The 17,158-nt window shown below is 40.5% G+C and overlaps 1 protein-coding gene across 2 annotated transcripts in view; it reads left to right on the plus strand.

Moving 5' to 3' along the window:
• The window catches only part of SRBD1 (S1 RNA binding domain 1), a 246,975-nt gene extending 242,493 nt beyond the window's left edge, over nt 1-4,482 (plus strand). Inside the window, exon 21 of one of the 2 annotated variants that reach the window (XM_023735454.1) lies at nt 2,765-3,054. In XM_023735454.1, the coding sequence (XP_023591222.1) occupies nt 2,765-3,054 (290 nt within the window). Of the gene's footprint in view, nt 1-2,764 lie in introns of both variants that reach the window. The other variant, XM_023735462.1, reaches the window with a different exon arrangement.
• The last annotated feature ends 12,676 nt before the right edge of the window (nt 4,483-17,158 follow it).

Raw genomic sequence — 17,158 nt, forward strand, 5'->3', positions numbered from 1 at the left:
CATAAAACAACATGTGTTCTACAGTTTCATGAGAAACTATTTGTTCTGTAAGCCTTCACCTGAAGTACAATAAAATATTAAAAAATAATAATAATAAAGGGACAGTAAAGCAAATATGGTAAAAACAGCAAAAAAAAAAAAATTATATGGTTCCATTTAATAACCAGCGGCTGAGTAGAGGTCCTCACCTGGTGATGCCCTTTGTTGAACAAAAATACATATGCACCTGGGCTCAGGACTGAGCTTTCCAGTTCCTGCTGTGTTACATCAGTGTGACAGGTGAAATTTCAAATAAGTCTCTTTAAATAAGCTTTGGCACTGACCTTTGCCCTAGTGTAAGTCACAATTTTCGAGATGTCTGAGAATCTTAGTTTTACTACTGTACACATCCCCAAGAAGGAAGGCAGACAAGTCATACTTTTGAGGAGGCAGATAATATTTTGTTTATACCTCTAAGTATTTATGTTACATCTCTTTTCTCTATTTTCTCAAAAGTGTTTCCTTTCTTAGTTTCTCATTCTTTCATCATACTCATCCTGTCTTCTGTTTTCTCAGTGACATAATCAATTCCATTTTTATTAACACTCTCTGGTTGCTAATTAATTTTCATAATTGGGTCCATCAGAAGCAACCTGAGGATAGGGGGGCCGTATATGCAGTCTTGGCTATCAAAGTGTTAAAGTTTTGCATGGTGCGTGGAGGATTTTCTGATTTCTCTGCAGCCCAGGCTGTCTTCAGTAACATGGTAAGTAGTTCCTGACTCTGATTTTCCATGCAAAATTAAACTAAGCAGCTGATCAGGAACTCTTGGGGGATCTGCAGCAGCTGGACCTCTGCGAGAAAAGAAGGGAGAAAAGAGTTTCCAAGCATAAAATAATGCCTAAAGGGTTTCAAAGACCATCCTACCTCTGGCCCTGGTCAAAAATTTGATTTCACTTTGCTTTGACACAGTCTGTGCCCAGTGTAATATTACATTACAATAGACTTCTTGCTTTTGGAGTTCACTGATTCAACATCAGGTGAAATTCTACAGAATCAATTCCAATTTTAGCATGTTCTTTTTATGAGGAAAATGAGATTTTGATTTTAAAGAGGTTTTTGTTTTGTTTTTACAAGAAAACACCTGAATTTAGGGGGTGGGGAGAGAAGCTTGGCTTTTAGTATGGCTGGATTGGGGGAAGGGAATAAAGAAAAGAGGTGACCAGTTGTTAATAGAAACGTAAAGGATAATAGCTTTAAAAGTAATCGGGATACAGCCAACAGCTGTGGAGGAAGAGGAGGGGCGGAAGGAAAATAAGGTCTTAGTAAAAGGAGATCCAAGCATAGAATGTGTCCTTTGTTAGTATAGTCAACATTTGGTAATCCTAGGAAAGGGGGCCGAGAAGAACATAGATGCATGGAATCCACAGATAATCAAAAAGCTCTCTTTCGACTGTTAATTCTAACCCTCTCCCCCATGAAACCTTTGTTGTTGTTTTTGTTTTATTTTAACTAGAGCTATAAAGATTTCTTGGCATAGTTTATGTCCATCTTTTGGGAGATAGTATTAATGAATAGGGAGGAGCCCTAGTGTCACAGTGGTTAAAGCACTCTGTTCATTCTGGGTCCAAATGAGAATTTGCATTCCTAACAAGTTCCCAGGCGATGCTAATGCCACTGGCTAGGGACCAGTCCTTAGAACCACTAGTAGAGCAGTGGTTCTCAAAATTTATCTTGCCTAGGAATCACCTGGGGATCTTGTTAAACTGTAGCTTCTGATTCAGGATATCTGGGGTGGGAATGCAAATTCTTAGCAGGGGTTCGAACTGATTCAAAGCCTTGAACCACCAGCCACCCTGGGGGAAAAAGATGTGGCAGTCTGCTTCCATAATGATTTATAGCCTTAGAAACCTTCTGGGGCAGTTCTACTTTGTCCTATAGGTCCCTATGAGTCGGAATCAACTCTAGGGCAATGGGTTTTCAGTTTGGTTTATTAAAGAACAGAGAAATGTTCATTGGGCTGAGCAAGAAGAGAAGTCCATACGGAACTTGAGAACAGAGATCTAAATGTCTTCCTCTTGGTACGTCTAGCACCCAGCAAAGTGCCTGGCCTGGAGATGATAATAGAAGTTAATAAATGTTTGATGAATTGAATTGGAAGAGGAGAAAGATTAAGTACTAGGTGATCTGGATTTCTGAGCCATGGATAACCAAGAATCAGTACATTTTGATTGAGTAAAATAAAACTGATTCCTGAGTTCCAAATTTGTAGGGGGGAGGTGACTGGGGGAAGATTTGAGTTTGAGCCATATTTGACCAAAAGTTGATGTACTATCTCACCTTTAAACACTATGAGAGTCCAGGCTCTGGAAAAAACTCCCTATCTTATGACTCAGTGTATGGTTGTGATTTGGCCTTCTGTATTCATAGAGCAAAGGTATATTCTCCCCTCCTCATAAACAGGAAAATAAGGCTCTACTTTTCTCAATCTGTATGTCTCATACTAATGCTCACATGTTAGTGCTCTGGAGTTTAGGGAGAAGGAAGTGTTTGAGTACATTTTCTTGAATTGTTTCTGCTGAGTGAACGCTGTTTCTCCAACTAGGATGCATTTTATTTCAAGGTAGGCCTGTGTCTCTGGCTCCTTTTACGTCCCCTGTCAATACTTAATATTGGTCTGGGCACGTAACAGATACTCAGTGAACACTTATTCACTAATTTATATTGTATCCAGGTGGTACAATGCCTTTTTATTTACACTAACCCTTTTTTCCTTTCCTTATAGATTTCGATAAACCTGATTTCAAGAGGAGCATAGTCTGCCTGGAAGATCTGCAGGTTGGGACGGTTCTTACAGGCAAAGTCCAGAATGCCACTTTGTTTGGAATTTTTGTGGATATAGGGGTGGGGAGAGCAGGGCTGATTCCTATACGAAATGTAACAGAAGCAAAACTTTCTAAAACAAAGAAGAGAAGGAGCCTTGGACTGGGCCCTGGAGAAAGAGTGGAAGTCCGAGTACTCCACATTGACATCCCCCGATCTAGGATTACTCTGGACCTCATTCGGGTATTGTGAGCATCCCACTGAAGACCACACCAGCTTTACTTCCTCATTTCAACATGTTGACAAGGGTGATTCAGATGTCTGTGAATTCTGCGTAGCAGATGAGAAAGTAATACCAGAAGTACTTTCTAAACAACTTCTCTCATTCTTCCTCCTGAATAAATAGAAAACTAATTGTGTGATTTCTTTTCCCCTTAACCAAAACGCTTAATAGACATCATTATGTGACTTTCTGTAGTCATAATTTTCTGATTAAATGTTATTTTTTTTGTAGTGATCTTTGGCTCTTTTTACATTTTATATGGCCGATTGCTTCACTTCTACAAGTCCAGCTGCCTGCTGGACTTGTATGGAATTGTCTTCTTGATTTAAATTGTACAATGTTTCTTGACACAGTAGGGCTGGCAATGTTTAATCCTCCCATTTTATAGGTTTTTTTTTTTTAATCAGAACTTTGGGACTTGCTTCATGATTTTTCAGTAATCTTTATTCTCTCTTACCAAGGAAACCAAAACTATACCAGTAAAACGTATCCTGATTTGTTTTTACCATCAAGTGAATAGCTTATAACATTTCTCAGAAGCCTTCCAATAAAATTGTGTGTCTAGTGAACTTGTTTTTGCTATGCTGATTCAGTGAATGAACTAGATCAGTCTTCCTTAAAGATGTGGCACATATTCATGCAAAGGTCATATAAAACAACTGTGCCTTTGGGGAAGACGGAGGCCTCTGCATGTTTTAAGGATGGTTTTCTGTGAATAGCTTACCACAGAAGGTTGTATGTATTCTTAAGCACCAGGACTGAACTTCAAATGGGGATCGAAATGGCCTTCCTAAAGATTGAATATAGAAAGAAAGTTTCCCTTGAGCATTGTGCTGTTATAAAGAAATATCTATACGAGTTTAAACTAAAAACAGTTAATGTAAAGCCCAGATGAGAACTCTAAGGGGCAGAGACCCTAAATTAATGGTGCTGAAACAATATGTAGAGATAGCGAGCATGTGACACAATGTTAAGTATGTAACCAATGTCATTGAACTGTTCATGTAGAACTTGTGAATGGATGTATGTTTAGTTGTGTGTATTACCACCAGAAATAAATATTAAAAGAAAAAAAACAAAGGAAAGAAGAACTGAATCCTGTAAATGACTCCTCCCGTTAAGAAATAGCTGCATCCTGAAATGGTTCAGCTGGGATGAAGCATATTTGAAAATGTATCAAATAAATTAGGCAGAAAAAGCTGGCCCAGTGTATTGATCAAACACGCAAGAACACGTGCTTAGGGCTGGAAATGATCAGGGGAATGAAGGATGAACTTGATTTTCACTGTTTTCCAAGAGCTAAGTCAGAGTCTTCCTCTTCTTACTGGCTGTTTAAACTTCGGCTCACTTACTTTGGACACATCATCAGAAAAGACCAGTCGCTAGAAAAGGACATCATGGTTACTAAAGTAGAAGGTCAGTGAAAATGAAGGAAACCCTCAATGAGATGGATTGACACAATGGCCACAACAATGGGCTCAGACATACCAAAGATTATGAAGATGGTGCAGGACAGGCGATGTTTCTTTCTGTACACATAAGGTCGCCATGAGCCAGGGCCAACTCCACGGCAACTAACAACAACACAACGTGTAATGGATTGAACTGTGTCCTCCAAAAAGATTATGTTGAAGTCCTAACCCCTGGTACCTGTGTCCATGGCTTTGTTTGGAAATAGGGTTTTTGAGAATATTCTCAGTTAACAGGAGGTCATACTGGGGGAGGTTGAGTCCTCATCCAGTCTGAGTGGTGTCCTTACAAAAGAGGAGAAGAGACACAAAGATAGAAACAGGAAAGATGGTCATGTGAAGATGCATCTATGCACCAAGGAACACCTAGGGCAACCAGAAGCTGAGAGAGAGAAAAAGGATCTCCCCCTAGGGCCTTTAGAGAGAATATGGCAAAGCCCCAGACTGCTAGCCTCTAGAACTGTGAGACAATAAAACTCTGTTCTTGTTTTTCTTTCCTTTTTTTAAATATTTTATTGTACTTCAGGTGAAGGCTTACAGAACAAATAGTTTCTCATGAAACAGTAGTACACATGTTGTTTTATGACATTGGTTAACAACCCCACAACATATTAACCCTCTAAATTCTCAACCTTTTTTTTTTGGTGAAGATACACATAGCCAAAGATACACCATTTCAAAAATTTCTGCATGCACAGTTCAGTGACATTGACTACGCTCTTCCAGTTGTGCTGTTATTCTCACTTAAGATGAAGACTTACAGAAGAAAATAGTTTCTCATTTAACAGTTACTACAAATGTTGCCCTATGACAATGGTTAACAATCTCACAACACATCAACAATATCCTTACTCAACCTTGGGTTCCCTATCACCAGCTTCCTTGTCCCCTTCTGCCTTCTGGCCCTTGTCACTGGACTCCTGTACCTCGTTAGTCTCATTTGGTTTTACGGGGCTGTCCACTCCCAGGCTGAACAGTGAACCTCGAAGGTAGCTTCACCACTGAGCTAAAAGGGTATCTGGGGGCCATACTCTTGAGGTTTCTCCAGCCTCCTTTAGGCCAGTAAATCTGGTCTTTTTTTTCCTGTTCTTATTTTTAAAAAGAAGATTGAATATAGATCAGGTGAGAAAGGGCAAGAAAAGCAAGTAGATAAAGCAAATGACTTCTACTAACATCATTTTTATTCAGTGGAGATAGTAAGTATTAGCATAGCCATTCAAGGTTGGATGATTTAAGTCGGCCCCCCACACTGGACTAGTGTCTTGTCCAGTCTGACTTCCGTTGTTGAGTTGCCTAATGGAATCATTTGCATAACTGAAGGAATACCTGGTTTTCTCCACAAGCAATGAGTTTTCTCCACGTGTAGTGGTTACTAAAAAGGGTAACTGGTCCTGCTGGTTTGGCTGGGACAGTCCTGGTGTACACCCATTGTCCTAGCATACTTTTTGATAGTGCCTCTTTTCATTCTCAGAGTGCCCATTTTGGATGATAAATCACATGATTACGCTAGTAGTGTTAGACAGTGGTGACTCAGACTGTGTGTGTTCATGACAGTTTTGTCTGGTGATTTGCTATTCTTAAAGTATACAGCCTGGTGTAGATAGATCTTTGTAATGCAGTTGGTTTGTTAAAAATTGTAACTCAAGTCCTGTTTGCCTGACGACTTCATTTCTGAAATGCATTTTTTGTTTCTTAGTGGTCTTCAGTCGACAATGGACCTTAATGTGGACTTTAAGCTGATCTGTCTACTCCTCCCCATGTTCTTATTATCCCTGGTACATAATTTGCAGATCAGTGATGAGCAATATGAATCTGCAGAGTCTTATTGTGAAGCCTGAGGTGTAATTTCAAATGAACCCTTTTGGGAAGAGGGCTCCCTGGACACTTTGGATACAGGAATCAAAGCAGTAGACATTGAGAAGCAGCTCTGTTGACGAGGCAGCTAGGCCTTCCTGGACCCAAGGAAGATTTGATATGCTCTAGATTCTGTGGTTTGTCTTGTCCAGCCCAAACATGCCGGAGGCTCTATAAAGCCTAGGCTGGAGGAAAAGGGCCACATCTCATTCATGTTTGTAACTCCAGAAAGTATCATGGTGCTTGGTGATCAGTATGTTCTACTAATCTTGGTTCTTACTCTACTACAAATCCAGAATGTCCCTTTGAGCTGGTCTTTTTACTTCTCTGCTTCCTTTTTCACAAGCTTAAAATGGGAATGATGATAATGAAACACTCATTCCCCAAATATTTATTGATGGCCTTCTGTGTGCCAGGCATTGTGCTAGACACTAGTAATACAGTTGCGATAGAAAAACAGACATTATCCTTGCCCTTATGAAGCTGAGAGTCTGTTTGGGAAGAAAGAATCATTAATTAAAGAATCACATGAAATATAAAATTACAGCCATGATAAGCAGTATAATGGTGATAGCATATAATAGACTGGCCTAGTTAGAAAGTCAAAAGGAGCCCTGGTGGCACAATGGTTAAGGGGTCAATGAGAATCGACTCGACGGCACACAACAACAACAAAGTTAGAAAATGTTTCAGTGGGGTTGAGCTGAGATGTGAAAGATGAACAGATGTTAACTAAGAAAAATGTTTTGTTGACCTTAACAAGAGTTGTTTCACATAACTGGCAGGGGTAAAAGCCTCTTTGGAGTGAGTCTAAGAGAGAGAAGGAAGAGATGAGTTGGAGACAGAAGATGCAGTCAATTCTTTCAGGGAGTTTGGCTATAAATGAAGAAGAGAAATAGAGCAGTGACTAGAAGGGACAAATGGGGTCAAGAATTTTTGTTTTTGTTTTAAGACAGAGAAAAATAACTGTCGGATGGAAATGATCCGGTAAAGCAGGAGAGTACGATGCAGAGACAGGAGAGACTTGCTAGGATGATATCCTTGAGTGGATGAGATCAGATGGGATCCAGTGCACAAGTGGAGAGGTTGGTCTAAGACAGCAACACAGAAGAGTTCATATTAACAGTGAAAATTGAATATAGGGGCACAGATATAGGGAGATAGATGTGGGAGTTTATAGAAGATCTCTTTGGATTGCTCCTAATTTCTCATTTAAATATGAAAGAAGGTCATCATATGAGACCAAAAATGGGAGGAAAGGAGGTTGGAGGTTTGAGAAGAAAGGAGAAGGTAAGAAAAGATGAGAAGGAGAATGAACAGCCTAGGGAAATAGTATGATTTCCAGGTAGTGATAAATGTTGCATTTGAGGTTAGTGATCATAAACTGAATGCAGGGCCAGTCAGCTTGGTTATATATTTTTCTCCAGCCACATCAGATGTGTGGATGCTGGCCTAGATTAGGTGGGGAAGTGGATTGAATCAGGTTTGGGAGTTCACCAAATGAGTACAATTGAGAGAAGGGCAAGGAAGTCCAGGGCATGTGGAAGAAGAAATCATTGACTATGAAATTTAAACTCAGTGAGAAGAAAAGTAAGAATATGATGAGGGAGTGAGAGATGGTGAAAAAGAGTAGGATTAATCGATTGTAGATCCTAAAAGAGTTGGAGGAATAGAGGGATAATAGAGGTAATGGGAGGGAAGATAGGAGTGGCTGTCAAAGTGGAATTCTTGGCCTTGAGATTCTGGACGGGTTGCAGTTTTGGATAATGACAAAGTATTGGCACTAAGTAGCAGAGGTAGAGGACAAGAGGATAATATCATTAGAGAAGAGGAGGTCAAGGACTGCAAGTTCAAGGTATTGGAAGGATTGTCTCTGTGGTAAAGATCTTAGGAAGCTATTGCAGTAATGCAGGCATAAAATAATGGTGTCTTGGACCAGAATGTTAGTGGTGAGAAGTGATGGGATTCTGGATATAGTTTGAAGGTGAAGGTAGAACCAAACAGGAATTCTTGGTGTATTGGATGTAAGATATGAGACAAAGCCAGGAGTCTAGGATGACTCCAGGGATTTTGGCCTACGCAACTTGATGAAATTGTTACCTACTGAGATGAAGAGGGCTGTGGAAGGAACAGTCTTGATGAAGGAGTTCTTTTGAATAGTTTAAATTTGAGACACCCATTAGACATCTAAGTGGAAATACCAAGATATAATACCAACACATCTAAGTGGAAATACCAAGACAGTTAACTGTTTGAGCCTGAAGTTCAGGAAAGAGAGCTGGGCTGGAAATGTAAATTTGATAGTATCAGCATATAACTGTGTAGGCCACCACCTGCCTGTCATTTTGTTGTTTTGTGATGGCTTGCATGTTGCTATGATGCTGGAAGCTATACCACTGGTATTTCAAATACCAGCAGAGTCACCCATGGTGGACATATTTCAGTGGTGCTTCCAGACTAGGAAGAAAGGCCTGGTGATCTTCTGAAAACCCAGTGAATCACAACACGATATTGTCAGATATAGTGCTGGAAGATGAGCCCTGTTAGTTGGAAGACCCTCAGAATACACAGGGATGGCAACAATGAACTTGAGCACACCAATGATCATGAAGATGGTGTAGGACCGGGCAGCATTTCATTCTATTGTACATGGGGTCACCATGAGTCAGAGCTGAAATGATAGCAGCTGACAACAACAGCATAGCAATGAGACTAAATAAGACCACCAGTGGAACGAGTGAAGATAAAGCAGAGAAGGGATCTAAGGACTGAGTTGTTAAAAACCCAAAATTCTTTGGGCTTCTCCATGAGGGTAGGTAGGAATTTTGTTGTGGCAAAGCCTGCTAGATGCCTTTTCAATATGCATTCTCCCCCATCTTCCTTACTAAAAATTATGGTTTGCAGGGAGCAATTAAGTGGCTAAAAACTACATTTTTCAGCAGATATAGTCCGGGCCAATGAGTATAAGCAAAAGTCATGAGGTGAGATAATAGAAAAGCTAGAAAGAGTAAGAAGATCAGGTTCAGCCATCATGCTTTTACTATCCTTTGCCCTTGTCCTCCTTCCTGCTTAGAATGTGGATAGAACTCTGGAAGTTCTGGAGGACAAATGGTGACGAGCACTCAGTAAGGACTGCTGAGCAGACAGAAGGTGACTGAATCCTAAAGCAGCCCTCAACTACCTACTCTGGACTTCACTTTATATGAGAAAAACAAAAACCCTCATTCATTTAAGCCACTTTGCTGAATTGGGGGTGAGGAGTGGGAAAGGTCTTTTACAGCCAAGTGTATTCCCTAATGTATGTTTGTGTTGTTCCCTGCTGTATCCTCTGCACATAGAATAATGCCTAGCATATGAAGGTGCCCACTAAATCTTGGTTGATTGAATGAATAAAAGATCTAATAAAAGAATTCAGTAAAACGATTGAATATAAAATGTTAAAAAGTCCACAGCCTTGCAAGTGGCCATCTAAGATTCAACAATTGGTTTCTTCCCATCCAGAGCAAAGAAGAGTGAAGAAAACCAAGGACTCAAGGAAACCCATTAGTCTAAAGGACTAATGGATCACATGAACCACAACATTCACTAGCTTGAGACCAGAAGAACCAGATGGTACATGGCTACCACTATGGACCACTCTGACTGGGACCAAAATAGTAGGTCATGGACAGAGTGGGAGAGAAATGTAGAACAAAATTCAAACTCATAAATAAGACCAGACTTACTGGTCTGATAGAGATGGTGGAACCCCCAAGACTATGACCCTTAGACACCCTTCAAACTTGGAACTGAAATCACTGCCAGAGATCATATTATAGCCATACAATAGACCTATAAAATGAACAGTGATACCAGTGAGGAAAGTACACCTCAGAACAATCAGCTATACAAGACCTAAAGGGTAGCACTTGCCCAGAAACAAAGTTCAGAAGGAAGGTAAGGGCAGGAAAGCTGGGCGAATGGACACAGGAAACCCAGGGAGGAAGAGGGGAGAGTGCTAACATATTCCAGGGTTTGCAACCAATGTCACGAAACAAGCTGTTATAAATTGTTTATTGGGAAACTAATTTGTTCTGTAAACTATGACCTAAACCACGATAAAATGTTCAAAAAAAAATCCACACCTTTCCTTAATCATGTCAGACAATATGATGGAATAAAGATCCCCATTTATTAAAATAATAAACACTACAAAATATCTAGAAATAATAAGCAATGTACAAGGTCAATATGAAGAAACTTTATAAAACATCACTTCTTGTTGTTAGGTGCCATCAAGTCAGCTCCAACACATAGCGACCCTGTGTACAAGAGAATGGAACACTGTCCAGTCCTGCGTCATCCTCACAATCAGTGCTGTGTTTGAGTCCATGGTTGCAGCCACTGTGTCAGTCCATCTTGTTGAGGGTCATCATTTTTTTCACTGACCCTCTCCTTTACCAAGCATGATGTCCTTCTCCAGGGACTGGTCTTTCCTGATAATATGAGCAAAGTATGTGAGACAAGTCTCGCCATCATCACTTCTAAGGAGCATTCTAGCTATACTTCTTCCAAGACGTTTGTTTGTTCTTCTGGCAGTCCATATTCAATATTCCTCACCAACACTGTAATTCAGATGCGTCAGGTCTTCAGTCTTCCTTATTCATTGTCCAGCTTTCACATACATAGGAGGCGATTAAAAATACCATGGCTTGGGTCAGGCACACCTGAGTCCTCAAGGTGACATCTTTTTTTTTTAACACTTTAAAGAGGTTTTTTGCAGCAGATAGGACCAATGTAATGTGTCGTTTGATTTCTTGACGGCTGCTTCCGTGGGCGTTGACTGTGGATCCAAGTAAAATGAAATCTTTGACAACTTCAATATTTTCTCCATTTCACATGATATTATTTATTGGCCCAGTTGTGAGAATTTGTGTTTTCTTTATGTTGAGGTGTAATCCATACTGAAGGCCACAGCCTTTGATCTTCATCAGGAAGTGCTTCAAGTCCTCTTCACTTTCAGCAAACAAGGTTGTGTCATCTGCGTATTGCAGGTTGTTAATGAATCTTCCTCCAATCCTGATGGTGTGTTTTTCATACAGTTCAGCTTCTCAGATTGTTTGCTCAGCATACAGATTGAATAAGTCTGGTGAAAGGTTATACAACCCTGATGCACACCTTTCCTAATTTTAAACCAAAAACTTTACTAGTGAATATAAAATAAGAGTGGAATCCATTAAGGTATACCGTGTTCCTGGATTGGAAGACATAGTATTGTAAGAAGATCAGCCCTCCAAAAGTTAACATATACATCTACTTGTGTCGGAATTCCAGTCATCATTCCAACAGGTTTTGCTTCTGTGTGTTTGTCTCTTTAAACTTAAAAGTAAAATTTCTCTGGAAGAGTATGTGGGAAAAGCTAAATCGATACTTTAAAAGAATAATCGAGCTAGGAGATATGGAGAAATTTGCCCTACCCAATATTTAAGTACACTCGAAGGCTACTGTTGTCTTGGAAGAAGTACAACCAGAATGCTCCTTAGAGGGAAGGATGGCGAGACTTCATCTTACATACTTTGGACATGTTGTCAGGACGGATCAGTACTTGGAGAAGGAGATCATGCTTGGTAAATTTCAGGGTCAGCGAAAAAGAGGAAGACCTTCAATGAGATGGATTGACACAGTGGCTACAACAATGAGCTCAAGCATAACGATTATGAGCGTAGCACAGGACTGGGCAGTGTTTCGTTCTGTGGTGCATAGGGTCATTATGAGTCAGAACCGACTTGACGGCACCTAATAACAAACAACAAGGCTACTGTTATTGAAACAGTATAGTACTAGCACAGGAATAGACAAACAGAAAAGTGGAATAAAAAGAATTTCAGATTGGGGCAAAATTATATCACCAAGCCACATACAAAGACAAATTCCAGATGGACTAAACACAAAGTTGTAAAAGAACTACAAGCAAGCATAGCAGGGCTTTGAGGAGTGATTGACTAGCCACAGTTGTGGAATGGAAGAAGAAATAGAGGGAACACAGGGCAAAGGCCTAAACGTTCCATTCAGAAGACGTTTACTGGATATCTACTACCACCAGACTGTGCCATGTGCTGGGGATGAAAAATGAATAAGGTGTCTTTGGAGGATGTCTTTAGCCTAAAGGATTTGGAGTTTAAGCTGCGGCAACAAGTATTTTAAGTTAAATATCATGGGCATTTTGGAGTTAAAACCTGGGTGCTGTTGACTTTTATGGTGGCATCCCACCTCATTTAAAGCCACATGACCCTTTAAAAAGCTTGGCTTTGGACTAATGGAATGCTCCTGTTGGGGTGTCTGTACATCTAACCCTGACCTCAGAGTAGGCGCTTGTTAAAATTGGAAATGCAGAGAAGGGACAGGGTGGAAAAACCAAAAATATATTTAGTCAATCTTTTTATTTTGGCTTCCTGCCTAAAATCAGTCATAATGAGTTGGATTTCAATAACAGATCATGGAGAATTCCTGAATGACCGGGCTCATTGCCAAAGCAGTCTGTTCCACAGGAAGGAGGATATAGATTTCTTCTCACTGACTCCTTTTATATGGTGAGGATGATTCTGTGTGTGAAGGCTGACTTTCTTATTTACGGGGAGAGTGAGATAAGCAGACTCTGGTGCTGTCAGCACTAGAAATTACCTTTTTAGAAATCAGTTTTAAAACCACCCCCAGAAAAGATTTGTTGTTCTCTTACTGCATACCAAAAATCTAAATAAGGATTGTAATACCCCACAAATATTTTTAAGGAGAAAATTCTCATCCTGAAGAAAGGAAATAAATTATTAATCTAAATACCACAGGGAAACCTCTCATATACCAGAGAAGTTGTCACAACTGGATAGCCCATCTAATATGATGTGAGTGAAATGTTACATAGCTCATTCCTAGCAGAGAAATCCCAAGTTAACACAGTGATAGTAAGGGGAGAGATGATAGGAAGAAGTGAGAGAGGGAGACATGGAATATCCCAGCACTGTTGGAGTACCAAGTTTTGAGAGTCCTGTATTATTTAAGGAATTAGGCCAAGTAGAAGTATCCAGATTAATCGTAGTATTTTGCAGATGTAATCAAACAACAGATGGACGAAAGTCTGCTACTAAAAGTTTCCCACTTCTGACCAATTTTCCACCTCCTCACAACCAGGCCTGTAATAGCTAGGAAAATTTCTTCCAAGGGAACAGACCTTTGGATGTCTTTTTTGGGTCCCAGTGATAGGTTCTTTGATCATTTGACATTTGCCCACCTGCTTCCCAGGTTTAAGTCTCTTGGCAATGAAGGAGAAGGTGGCACCAATGAAAATCAAACCTATGGTTAACTTGACATCTTTGCTTCACAGGATTCAGGTGATCCCATAAAGCTAAACCTCAAAATTCCAGTTTGGTCAAATTTGGTGTACTTTACTATATCAATAACCAAAACAGCATTGCTTTTTTGTAAGGTATACTGTCACTTTACCTGTCATAGCAGCAGCAAGAAACATCCAAAGGTTTTTTTTTGTTTTTTTTTTGTTTTTAATTGTGCTTTAGATGAAGGTTTACAGAGCAAATTAGTTTCTCATTAAACAACTAATACACGTATTTTTTTGTGACATTGCTTGCCAACTCCACGACGGGATAACACTCTCCCCTTCTCAACCTAGGGTTCTCCATTACCAGCTTTTCTGTCCCCTCCTGTCTTCTCATCTTAGCCCCTGGGCTGGTGTGCTCATTTAGTCTCATTTTGTTTTATGGGCCTGTCTAATCTTTGGCTAAAGGGTGAACCTCAGGAGTGACTTCAGTACTGAGTTGAAAGGGTGTCTGGGGGCCCTACCCTCGGGGTTTCTCCAATCTCTGTTAGACCAGTAAGTCTGGTCACTTTTTGAGATTTTTGAATTTTCTTGTACATTTTTCTCCAGCTCTGTCTGGGACCCTCTATTATGATCCCTGTAGGGGATTCTTATATATATATAAATATATATATATATATATTTATATATATATAATCCCTATATATATGAATATGTAGGGATTCTTATGTAGGGATTCATATAAGAATATGTAGGGATTCTTTATATATATGTATGTATATGTATGTGTATATATATGTATGTAGGTGGATTGATACAGTGGCTGCAACAGTGGGTTCAAACATTGCAATGATTGTTAAGATGGTGCAGAATCAGGCAGTGTTTCATTCTGTTGTGTAAAGGGTTGCTGTGAGTCAGAACTGACTCGACAGAACCTAACAACACGTATATATATGTGTATATGTATATACATATGTGTGTGTGTCTAAAGACTTTTAACAAAATGGGACATTAGATATTATATCTACTGTTCAACAACTTTTTTCTCTTAACAATACAGCGTGTACATCTTTCCATATCAGTACCTGCGTATCCACCTTCATAAATGTCATCATATGTGTGTAAAGTACTGCAAACAAGGACACAGTGAACATCACAGTGCATTGTTCTGGTGGTATTGCTCTGTCAGCGATATGTACATTTTAAATGTCAATAGCTAATATAGAATCACTCTCCAGAAAGTCTGTTTTACCCCTCTTTTGTCAGTACCAAGTATTATCAATATTTTTAATCGTTGCCAACCAGAAAGAAAAACCGCAAGATTCTGATTTTAGTTTACGTCCCTCTGATTGCTGCTGAGATTGAGCATCCTTCCCTATGTTTACTGGCTATTTATATTTCTTTTGCAAGTTGCCTGTTTAGATCCTTTGCCCATTTTAATGCACGTTTCCAAATATCTCTCTCACGTCACCTTGTCTTCTACAGAAATTTAGCCTTTTGTATTCCTGGATTTTTTTTTAACTATAGATCCTGACCCATTGGTGAGTCATGAAATCGATGTAGCAGTTCATAATCAGCATTTCTTAATAGAATAAAATAGAAAAAACAGCAAAAGTGAAACCCTCTACAGTAAGGATAAATACTGTTTCATGAAACTTGTTTCAGGTGTGTGTGTACATGCGTGCGTGCGTGGTGCAAGCGTGTGCATGCTGGTAGTGGGCTGAGATGTAGAATACATTTTACAATATATCCTTTATTGTGGGTTGAGGCTTTTTAAAACATTGTGAAACCAAGGCTGGGAGGCAGGGTTCTATGTGGCAGGATTTCTTTCTTTCTGTTCCCCAAGCTCAGCACATCCCCTCTCACTTCCGAGCCCTTGTAGGTGTATTACCTTTTGCCTGGAATAGCCTCCCCTCATTCTTACCTCCACCCCCATATCAGGTCCCAGTGATTAGATCTCACCCCAAATAGCATTTTCTCAAACAAATCTTAGCAAACCCTCAGACTGAATCAAATTCATTGTTATAGCTCTCCTTGCTTCATGTAACTTTCCTTCACTTACTGCACATACTTGCCCATACATTTATGACTATACATTTACATCTATGACAACAGTGTTTAATTAATGTCTCCCTCTGCAGGTTGTAAACTCCATGATGACGGAAGCCTTGAATATCCGCCACTCTTCTTGGTAATTCTCTAGGAACCTCACCCGCCCTTTATTCATCCCTTAGCTCCTTTGGTGTTTGACCCCATCTTCCCCAGATCTTTTGAGTCGTCCAGCATTTTTACCTTGATTGGTTCAGCTTTAGTGTTTGGATTTGGTCTCTGTTAGCTCAAGAGTTTCTAGAAAACAAAGCATGAGAAAAGGCTTATGTACTCATGCTTTCTTGGGGGTTACAATCCAAGGGTAGAAAGAGCAAAGGAAAAAGCGAAGGTAGTGTGGGAAGGACAGAAAGTAAATACAAAGTGGTGAATGAATTACTGAGCTGGTCACAGCCTCAGAAGAGAGTGTGGCCAGTTCCTTAGTCACCAAGGTTGTCTCCAGAGAAGATCTGTGGAGTGACTGTGGCTCAGAACAGTGGAAGGATGGAAGGAAGGTAAGAAAGACAAGGAGTTACCTGCCATCTCCTTCCGGTCTCCTGTCACTTACTAGTCAAAGTTCACCTGGCCAGGCATTCATTCCCTCATACTTCTAGCTTTTATTACCTGACTTCTGTGGGCAGCTGCCAAGGAAATCTGAGCCTCTGTGGGTCCAGCTGAGTCAGACTGTGTGCTGGAGCTGCTTTGGCTCCCACTGCATCAGGTGTGATGGAGGCCATGCTGAAACCCAGGCCTTATAACCCACCCCGACCCCCTCCAGTGGAGATGAGACTGTGATAGCGTGACTGCAGATAGCAGCCAGGCTCCCTGTGGAGCAGTCGGCTGAGGGGGGAGCTGAGGCAGGTGGTGCAGGTGGGAACCTTGTGAAGAAGTCCAGTACAGCCTCTCAAGCATTAGAATTGAGGTTCTTCCAAACTAACTTAGCTTACCTGATCCACTAGCTCATGAACTCCCCCTACCTTTTCCCCAGTTTCCCCTAGTCCCTGGTCTATATGTATGGAACTCAACCCTAACCCAGGCTACCGAACCAGCTCCCAGGCCAGCCAGCCACAGAACCTCCCCCTCCCAGGCCTCACAGTTTATAGCAGCACCGACTGATATGGGTGCTAGGAAGTCTCTATTTCATCCTTGTTCACAAGGTTCCCTCAGATCACTCCCCTCCCACCTAGACCTCTAAGAACACTGAGCAGAGGCTGCACATTCATTAAAGAAATGAAAAAAATTGGAACCTCAGAGCCAACCTCATGGAGAGTTTGGCTCCTGTGTGATTGATACTGGAAGCTGTTGGAGTTGACAATGAACGTGAGTCAAGGGCCAAGAAAACGAAAACAGATAGTTGGC

Source organism: Trichechus manatus, unplaced genomic scaffold (genome assembly GCF_000243295.1).
Source record: "Trichechus manatus latirostris isolate Lorelei unplaced genomic scaffold, TriManLat1.0 scaffold00005, whole genome shotgun sequence".
NCBI lineage: Eukaryota > Metazoa > Chordata > Mammalia > Sirenia > Trichechidae > Trichechus > Trichechus manatus.